Here is a 9,449-nt window from a genome sequence, read left to right as displayed (position 1 = left end):
TCACAGCCCGGGGGCCATTGATTTATGGGCATCGACATCACCCCAATTTTCACCTCGTTCTGTAGCTGTGTGTGTGTGTGCATCTCTGTGTGTGTGTGTGTGTGTGTGTGTGTGTGTGTGTGCGGTCTGAAGTTGTGATATAAAGGGAAATCACGCTTAAAAAGCTGCTCACACCGTGGAAAGAAATCATTAACAGGATCCAACCTTGATCTAGGGCGGCAGGGGGCGTCATCTGAAGACGAAACCCCGTCAAACGCGACCGTGACGCTCGGGTGAATTTTGCGGAACTCTTTGTCGTCCACGGATGGAGTCACGGCGCGTTCGCGCCATCTCCTGGTGAATAATCGATACACGATATCGTTGGTGAATCGGGGATTGTGTGGCGGCCGACAGCTGGCCGTGATCATATCCCGCTGTGGAAAAACGTTGTATCTTTTAAAAAAAAAAAAAATGTCTGTCACCTGTCATGTTTATGAACCAAACCGCTCAGGAATGGTAACGAAAAATGTGAAAATAATGAGAAAGTAAAAAAAAAAAAAAAAAAAGTAAAAAAAAAAACAACACAAAAAAAGTGAAACTCACAGTTTACATCACGCTCTAATCTTCCTCACCCCCCCCCCCCCCCTTTCCTTCCCAACGCCGACTGCTTCTGACGCCATGGACATCCGTCTGGCCTCTGTCCCTGGTCCTGACGCCACATTGGGTCTGTTCAGCACCGCGGACAGAGACGGATCCATCGGCACCGGAGACATGTTTAGTCATGCGGGAAGATCAGCTTCAGGCAGACCTGTTAAACATCCCTGTCTCCTATTGATAACTTGTTTATCTATTTTTAAAAAAGTGAACACATCAATAAATAGAGATAGATGGATGGATGGGTGGATGGCTTGATTGATAAATTCGATAGATAGATAGATAGATAGATAAAAATAAAATAAAATAAATAAAATAAAATAAAATAAATAGATAAGTTACATTTTATCCTCTGAAACTTGAGCCATGTGTTCCTTTCCTCCTCTAGAGATGAACGCTGGTTCCCTCCACGCTGCAGTCAGCGCCTGAGCTGGATGTGGTTCTTGTGTAACGAAGGCTCTCCCCCTGTTGGTGAGGGGGGTGTCCATGTTTTGATGACTCATCCTCTCCTCAGGTGGAAGCGATCTGAACTGATGGAGGGGAAACCAATAAAAGAGGACAGGGAACCTGGCCGCCTGTCTCCCACCCCCTGACCTTGGCTGCAGCAGTCCATCTGAGGCTGACAGGATGGTCCTACCTCTACTTGTTCCTGTTGACTGGTGTCCTGGGTTTGTCTGGGTGGTACTTCTGTGCTTGTAGCTTTATTCCAGTTAGGTTTAATTTGTAAATTTTTTATTAGGGTAGAGAGTTGTAACCTGGTCATTATCTGGGGTGATTACATAATTTTTACTTCTAAAGTCATGGATTAATGCTTACAGATGGCACAGAAACAATATGCTGGACTCATATATGAGACAATTTCTTCAACAAATGTTTTTTTTAAAAAGGGCATTAATGTTAACAAAACTAGTTTTACATGCACTAATGAACCAATCTACATATTCCTGCTAATAAGACCTCCCTAATTAGACCAGTGATGTTGGGTAGGGAGTTAGCACATGCTTGGCAATGACAGTATGCAGGCAGGGTGGGTCTGAATGAACAGGGGTAAGTATGCACAACAAATAAACAACAATCAAATCCTGACGCAATAAAGGTAACAAACTAATCCACTCATGCGCTCTGATGTGAGCTGTGAGTGAGTTTTCTGAATGTTATTTAGTCACCTTGAACTTTTCTTTTGTTGTTGATCCTCATCCCTGAACCCCCCCCCCCCAGAAAAGCCCTTATATAGAATCAAGGAAGAGAAGCGTCACGTGTCCCCAACAAACCCACAAAATGAGATGGTTATCATTTCTTTTTATTGTACACTTTAATCATTTAGTAAACAGATCTTCACAGTAACAATAAAATCGCAGAAAACAGAAGTGACTCACTTGTGGTGAAGTTTGTTAAGTCTTCAAAGTATTTATAGATATTTACATTGAGAAAATAAAAAAAAGGAGAAAAAAAAGGGCAGTGCCCAAAGTTATCCCTGTAGTGGGATGAGGCATTTCCACCAGACATCCAGTCCAGACATCTTTAGCTCGATGAATCCTGTCTATCCTGCCGACCCAAAAACATTCAAGTACTGTATTTCTGTCATTGCACAGGTACCGGGTCAGCCAGTGCACAGGACTCTTAGGAGGACAGTGAACATCACATGGCACAACTTAATATCTAAAATTATTTATCTATCATCTAAACAATGGTACCCAAACAATGTCAATTTAAATAATATCAAAATGCAATATTAAGCTAATTGTTTCCCATCATATAGAGCAACATAAAGCTGAAAATAGAAGATATTCAACCCACTCATTCTTTGTACCACACCAATAAATAGCCATTTGGATATGACATCTCATAAATTAATCAATAAACTAATGTTTTGCATTGAATAAATTATAAAAATCAAGTCATTCTTGACATAATATAAATATATCAAATCTGCATTTCCAGCATGGAAGTGCCAGAATGAACAGACATGCCATTTAATGAACACTATCCTGCACACCGGTCTGTGCAGCCAGAGGCTTTTTTGGTTTGGAAAACATTGTTTTAGTTTTGACCGACAAGCAGGACTTGTAAGTGATAGGAAAGTTGAAAAATGAGAGAAATAATCAGAATAAGGCAAAATGACAGGACGGTAGTTTCAGACACGTTTTGCGCACAGATCTGGGAAGAATGCATTCCCTCTTTGTCTCCTCAATCAGACACACAAAGCCATTAAACACAGAGAGAACGCCATTTGGAAATTTTCTACTGGTCGTGGGTTGTCGGTTCCAGGCTTTTTGTGATTTTCTCTGCTGATGTGTCGGTTGTAGACGGTGAAAACTGAAGAAGCAAACTTCCATATACTTTCACACTGTACCGTAAAGCTTTTTTTTTTTGACCCTATGGTGTCACAGTCAGTGTCAGTTCTCATTTGGAACATTACTACTATAATAAAAACACAGAAAACTGGCCCTCTGTGTTCAAAACAAACAGGACAAAATTTGTTCCTTTATGTCTTCTACAACATCTGACAAAAACCAAACAAAGACATCTGTATCTAATGAGTATAAAGCCTATCTGTGTGCCCTGAACCTACATGGAGTCCACGATCAGTCTCTTCTATTTAAAAACACGTTAACCAGGACCCACAGAGGCAATAATGGCAAGTCCTGGAATTCACTGAATTCAGCTTGGTATCAGAATTGTGGGACGTTTTTTTGCGATCCCATTGGCCAGACAGCGGCAAGACCTGGTCCATTTTTCCAGTGGTCACAGACGCTCCGGTCTCGTCCTCACTACCTGTGACCTTGCATTCTGTGGGTGGTCGTGTCCCTGACTAGATCTTCCTCCACGACATTAACGTAGCCTTCTTTCTCTATGCAGCCCGCCAAGACCTGCAGCACCAACTTGAGCCTGCGGTCCAAGGCCTGGAGGTGAGGATGGATGAGGACGGGAGACAGTCTGTCGTGGAGAAGGGACTCCTCCATCAGGGCACTCAGCCGGTATTCCTCTGTAGCCAGCAGCTGGAGACGTAGGTGGGTGGACTTTTTCAATCTGAAAACAAAGAATAAAAGCAATCGATATTTCTTTACAGGAAAGTTCATGAGGAAAGCCTCTGATTCACATAGCTGACACACAGCGTTAACTTTATTTACTTAATTACATGAGGAAAAGTATCTAAGATGCTTCATAAATTCACTCAATAATGACTCAGTAAAGGGTCATATTGTTTTATGACATTTCATCCCTCGCTGATGATTGAAGATGAAAAGGCTGGGAGTTTGAGGAGGATCCCTTCATAAGTTCCTATCAAAGGTCGAATCTGAAGCAACTGGACTTCTGTTTGGAGTTTGAGGACCGATCGTGAAATGAATAATGAGCTAAATGGAAGGCCATTCCTTTCTGATGCGGATAAAGTTTTGGAATTGAATAACATTCTTTAGAATGTGTCCCTGAGTAGGACACAGACACACTAGTCATTAGTCTGACCTGCAGCACTGGCTAAGAGGCACCAGGATGGACAGCTCATCGTGAGAGTGTTTCCCAAACCTGCGAGAGCGGGCAGATAAAAATATAAAGCGCAGTTCCCTCACAAATTTAATGGATTATAAAACACTTTAAATGTGGGGAAGCATCCGTACCCTCTTCCGTTGTCAAGGTGAATCATGAAGGTGTCGTTTCCAAATTTCTCAAAAGTTTCATAATGATGCCGATCCATGTTTCCTGAGCAAGGAGAGAGCGAAGTGGTGAGAACACGTGAAAGCAAGTGAGGTAGAATATTTCTCAGTGTCATTTTACATCCACTCTTACCCATGAGGAAGTCAAAGATGGTCATGTCCATAATGTCCAGCAGACGAGTGCCTCGGTCATACGGAGGAGTCTGCTTGACCTTGTCACAGTAATCTGGGTCCACCTCCCACCTGCGAACACACACACACACACACACACACACACACACACACACACACACACACACACACACACACACACACACACACACACACACACACACACACACACACACACACACACACACACACACACTTTAGTTACTTTGCATGTTCAATATTCAACACTGACTCTGTGGTGCGTAGTTGTTGTTAGCTTACTCTGCTTTCTTGCGTTTGTGGTACGACCGTCTCCAGGGGCTTCTCCAGGTCGTGCGTTTGGCCAGGTTCTGGTCCGGCAGGAAGGCTGCTAGTGAGCCCTCGATCTGGTCCGGTTTACCGCACACAGCGTGCTCAGTGGAGCAGTAGTACGAGCATTCACCATAGAAGCAAATGTTGTTGGCTGTGGAGAAAACAGAGAACACACTTGTGTCAAGATAGTGGAGGTTTTCTATTGACGTCATAATCAAAGAGAAGCTGATTATTGTTTGAAATGTCTTCCTGCTGGGATTTAGATTAAACTGGCTGCTCAAAATACCAAGAATCACTAAATTACAATTAAAAAAATATTTTTAAGTAAACTGTTCTAAAACCTTCAAATAACTGATGATTTATTCCTCCATCTGCTCCTTCAGAAATGTCTACAGGCTTATTTCAGCAGCTGCTGAGGTCAGCGTAATTTTTTTACATTATACATGCACACATAAAAAATATGAAAATGATAACTTTGTTGTCAGTGAGAAAACTAAATGTTATTTTTTACTTTGGCTTCACTGAATGGACAAACGTTCGTCCTTGAGAATGAGTTGTCGTACAACGCCCCCTAGTGGTGACGTTAAGCTATTGCCTTATTCATCACCACACTGAACACATTCTTGGCTTTTTGTGCTGCCTTGAAGAGCAGACAAGGACACACAAACTCTGAAAACCCTCAACAACAGAAACACATCCTGTCCAAGCTGGATGAACCCATTTTCTACCTGGTGAGATGAAGAAGGTCTTCCACAGCGTCCTATCACGAGTCACGTCTCTAATTTCTCTCGTCATGTTGATGAGCCGTCCCGCCACCGGGGGCACTCTCCGGAAGTCAAGGATCCTGGAAATGGGAAAGAGAGATGAAGACAAACTGACAAATGGCCAGTGGCATCAAGGTTGACATGTGGCATACTTAGACAGTCAGAAATGTGTTCATATAATGCAACTTTGACCAGAAATTCTGCTACAACCAAACTTTTTCTCCCATTATATCACAGATGGTGCAGATTTCCAGAGCACCTATGATCGCTGAACCTTCTCCTTAACATTCTGAAGTGCTCTAACCTAGTCCTCTTGCTTGCTCTTCTTTCCTCTTCTTTATTGCACATGACAAGACAAACATCTTTATGTATGAAACACTGTGCTCTGAATAAATACGGCCCAAACATAAAGAAGGACATCAGAACGGTTTGTCTTTGCAGGATGACAATGTTGAAGCTTGTCCACACAGGACCTGATGTGTGTTGTCTCAGCATACATGATGCTGATAATATCTCTGTCTGCTTTTGTAGTCAGCAGCATTCACTATCACCCTACATCTGCTTCCAAACAAAAAGGAAAGGAAAGGTGTGTGTGTGTGTGTGTGTTTGCCTTCCTCCCACCTGTCCTACCAACACACACCCAAAAGCAGACAAATGCAAACCTTTTATCCATTCAGACAATGAAGCTAATTTTGGTTCTCATGCTCCTTTCCTGTCTCCCACATTCGTTCTTTCTTTTGCTCCTACGCCTGAACACTGAATCCATTCAGCTCCTGTTTAGCCTGCCTTACTAGACGTTTGGTGTCGAAATGACCCTGAACCACTTGAGACTCGAGCTAAGTCTCCTGGGAGAGCACGCGTGCACGCACACACACACACACACACACACACACACACACACACACACACACACACACACACACACACACACACACACACACACACACACACAAACTGACCAAGTGGAACAGAGTTGGTGAAACTTTATCTTACAGAGGGTGTCATTCAGCTGCAAACTGCACCGTCATGTTAGACTCTGTGTCAAAGGACCATCTGTGTGTGTGTGTGTGTGTGTGTGTGTGTGTGTGTGTGTGCGTGTGTGTGTGCGTGTGCATCTCTTTGTGTGTGCATGTGTATTTGTGTCTAGTGCATAAGCAGATGGTGGCATTAGCATACCAGGAAAAAAAATCCACAACCTGTAATTACTGAAAAAATGCTCTTTAGGACATTTTAGTACATTTCATAATAACCGTCTGGAATTAGAAATCAAATTAACAAAAGGTTTTGCTGGTCAGAGCATACGCCCACTCTAAATTCTGAGTCAAAATGAAGTCATAAACTGGTAATGGCTCCTACTGGTATCCAGAGACCGCTGTGGTTGGCAGCCGGCTGTGATTTATAGGTAATTCAGGAAGGAGAAAAACAAATTGCTCGTCTGCTGTTTCTAACTGCCCTACCCCGCTCTAAAGCTGCGTGCCAGCGGTGATGCCAAATCTCTGATTCCATCTCCATGCCCACGCAAACACATGCTACTGACTGACCTCATCTCATCCAGTGTGTGTGTATGTGTGTGTGTGTGCATATATGTTGCAATTATCATGCCCTCAGCAGAGAAGCTGCACATTAATCGTCCTCCTCCAGAATCCCTAAATATCATGAGACTTTTTCTCAGTATTACTCCGTTGAGAAGTTTCATTTTTTTACTTGTCAGCTGAAGCCTACAGAAGAAGAGGCTCATGTGGGAATCAATAACGGTCAGCAGCAAGTAAAGGAGATGATCTGAGTGCTATGTAATCCCCCAAAATTCCCATTTTCACAGCTTTAGTCCATTAGACACCCTCAGTTTCTAAATGGGTTGAGGAGTCCATGTGGGAGTTATTGACCTTTGACCCGTCATTCTTCCAAAGGCTGATGGTGAAAAATCTTCAGACGAGTCTGGCTCTGGACACTCTCTTTCTCAAAAGGGCTTTGAGGTATCTTTTGCGGTGGTACAGTACAACACAAACAAAATTGACTTGACAGGTGGGGGACTTGAAAACACTCACCTGTCCAAGTGAAATGCAGCAATCTCAGCGTTGTGCCTCTCGAAGTCTGAGAAGTAGAAGAAATCTGGAGGGGTTTCCTGCTCCCGCGTCTGCCTGAGAGATGGCGGTGAGGAAAGTATACGAGTCAGAGGAGTCATTTCAGTCATTTCTCATTGCAGGAAGCTGTACACATTTATTTTAATGTCCATTCAGAGTGAATTCAAATAATTTGTAAAAATTTGTGACTTCACTCTGAGATCTTTCCTTCTATATTACCTCTCTTGAGAGTTCCTCAATGCAGTGGTGGTATAAAAATATACGCAACTGAGGTAATTAAGAGCAATATAACTTTAATGACCTGCAGTGATTCGAGCATGTCATCATTTGATTAGAGAGTTTCCTGTCTATGTCCTCAGCTTTCACCAGAGATTTATTTCCTGTGGATTCAGAAATTATCTCAGATCACCTGGATCCCTTTTTAGGACTGAGGTTGACGCATGAGGCCAGAGCCGCATGGAGCACACACACACACGCACGCACACAGACACACACACACACACACGCACAGCCATCCAAGAGATGTGACTCCCTGCCAACCAAGGCATGCATCTGAATCAGGAACTGCTTGAAGCCTCTTTCCTTGTGTCTACTCACTTGTCTGAAAGGCAAGATATCTTTCTACAGCTACCCCCCAATCCCATGCCACCACACACACACACACACACACACACACACACACACGCACGCACGCACGCACGCACGCACGCACACATGCACGCACACACACACACACACACACCCTCCTTTGTTTTCTTACTGCCTCCTCCACTCCATTTTACCCTCACCTTCCAACCCTTCTCTCCCAATTTTCTTGACAAGCCAGACCACTGACAACAGAAAATAACCTGTCCTCCTATTCATTGACATGTCAGGGAAGCAGCGATTTACCCATAAATCAATTGCTGCTATTGTGCCTTTACCAAACAGAATGACAGAGCTGACTGGGTTTGCCTGTATTGTTGGGAATAAAGGAGTGAGGCAGAATAAAAGGTAGCCGACTTATAAAGGTGACCTCACGAGTCGACGCGCTCGCCACGCCTAGTTATCGTTCAGATATGCCATTATTAACAGTGCCGTATCATGTGTAAATAGTAATGGGATAAAAAAGGCCAAGTGGCACAAAAAAAGAAGCTGACTGCTGAGATGTGTAAAAGATTTACTTTTCTTTACAATTTTTGCCTGAATTTTACACGATAAAACAGTTCCTGAGACAGAGAGAGAGATCCGAAGGATGTTCCTCTCAGGATGAAAGGTTTGTCGTCAGTCAGCTGTTCAAACACACATCTTCTTTCCTTCTATACCATACTTCCCCCATGCCTGATTTCACATTTTAAAATGTGACACACTAAACCCCAGTGAGTCATTGCAGGATTTGGTTGCCATGGTAACTAAAAATGTAAGATGCAATTTCCTGTCAGGGAGGTGAGAGCTGAGAATTTAGAATTTATGCAAAAGTTGGTTTGTGATGTAAAAAAATAAATAAAATTGAAACACATATTTTTTTTCCAGCCAAATCTGTGTGTTTGTGTGTGTGTGTGTGTGTGTGTGTGTGTGTGTGTGTGTGTGTGTGTGTGTGTGTGTGTGAGTGTGTGTGTGTGTATGTGTGTGTGACGAGATGGAGAGTTGGGTTGCTTGTCTCTATGTAGATACTGCTGACTGGGCAGTTTTAATGATCGTTCCGGATCTTCTTCCTGCACAGCGGGGGTGGGGGGTTACACCAGGGACAGGGATTAAGGTAAACGCAACAGCTGTTCCCTACAATCAGGATACACACATATCTTTTATAATTAGATTCTTTATTAACAAATGGCCCATCTCTCAGGAGCAGGGGGGGTGGCCATGACTGTGCCTGG

General features: G+C 43.2%; 1 protein-coding gene across 2 annotated transcripts in view; it reads right to left on the bottom strand.

Annotated features, from left to right (window-relative positions):
* Window positions 1–1,925: 1,925 nt before the first annotated feature.
* fam20ca (FAM20C golgi associated secretory pathway kinase a) overlaps window positions 1,926–9,449 on the bottom strand; it is a 29,960-nt gene continuing 22,436 nt past the window's right edge. The window contains exons 4-10 of one of the 2 annotated variants that reach the window (XM_068336508.1): window positions 7,558–7,650; window positions 5,477–5,592; window positions 4,719–4,899; window positions 4,420–4,529; window positions 4,251–4,332; window positions 4,099–4,158; window positions 1,926–3,663 (exon numbers count right to left, since the gene is read on the bottom strand). In XM_068336508.1, coding sequence (XP_068192609.1) covers window positions 3,405–3,663; window positions 4,099–4,158; window positions 4,251–4,332; window positions 4,420–4,529; window positions 4,719–4,899; window positions 5,477–5,592; window positions 7,558–7,650 — 901 coding nt within the window. In that variant the 3' untranslated portion in view covers window positions 1,926–3,404. The remainder of the gene's footprint in view (window positions 3,664–4,098; window positions 4,159–4,250; window positions 4,333–4,419; window positions 4,530–4,718; window positions 4,900–5,476; window positions 5,593–7,557; window positions 7,651–9,449) is intronic. The other variant, XM_068336509.1, reaches the window with a different exon arrangement.

Source organism: Antennarius striatus, chromosome 16 (genome assembly GCF_040054535.1).
Source record: "Antennarius striatus isolate MH-2024 chromosome 16, ASM4005453v1, whole genome shotgun sequence".
NCBI lineage: Eukaryota > Metazoa > Chordata > Actinopteri > Lophiiformes > Antennariidae > Antennarius > Antennarius striatus.
Note: the sequence above shows the minus strand (reverse complement) of the source record. Positions and strands in the feature narration are given on the sequence as shown.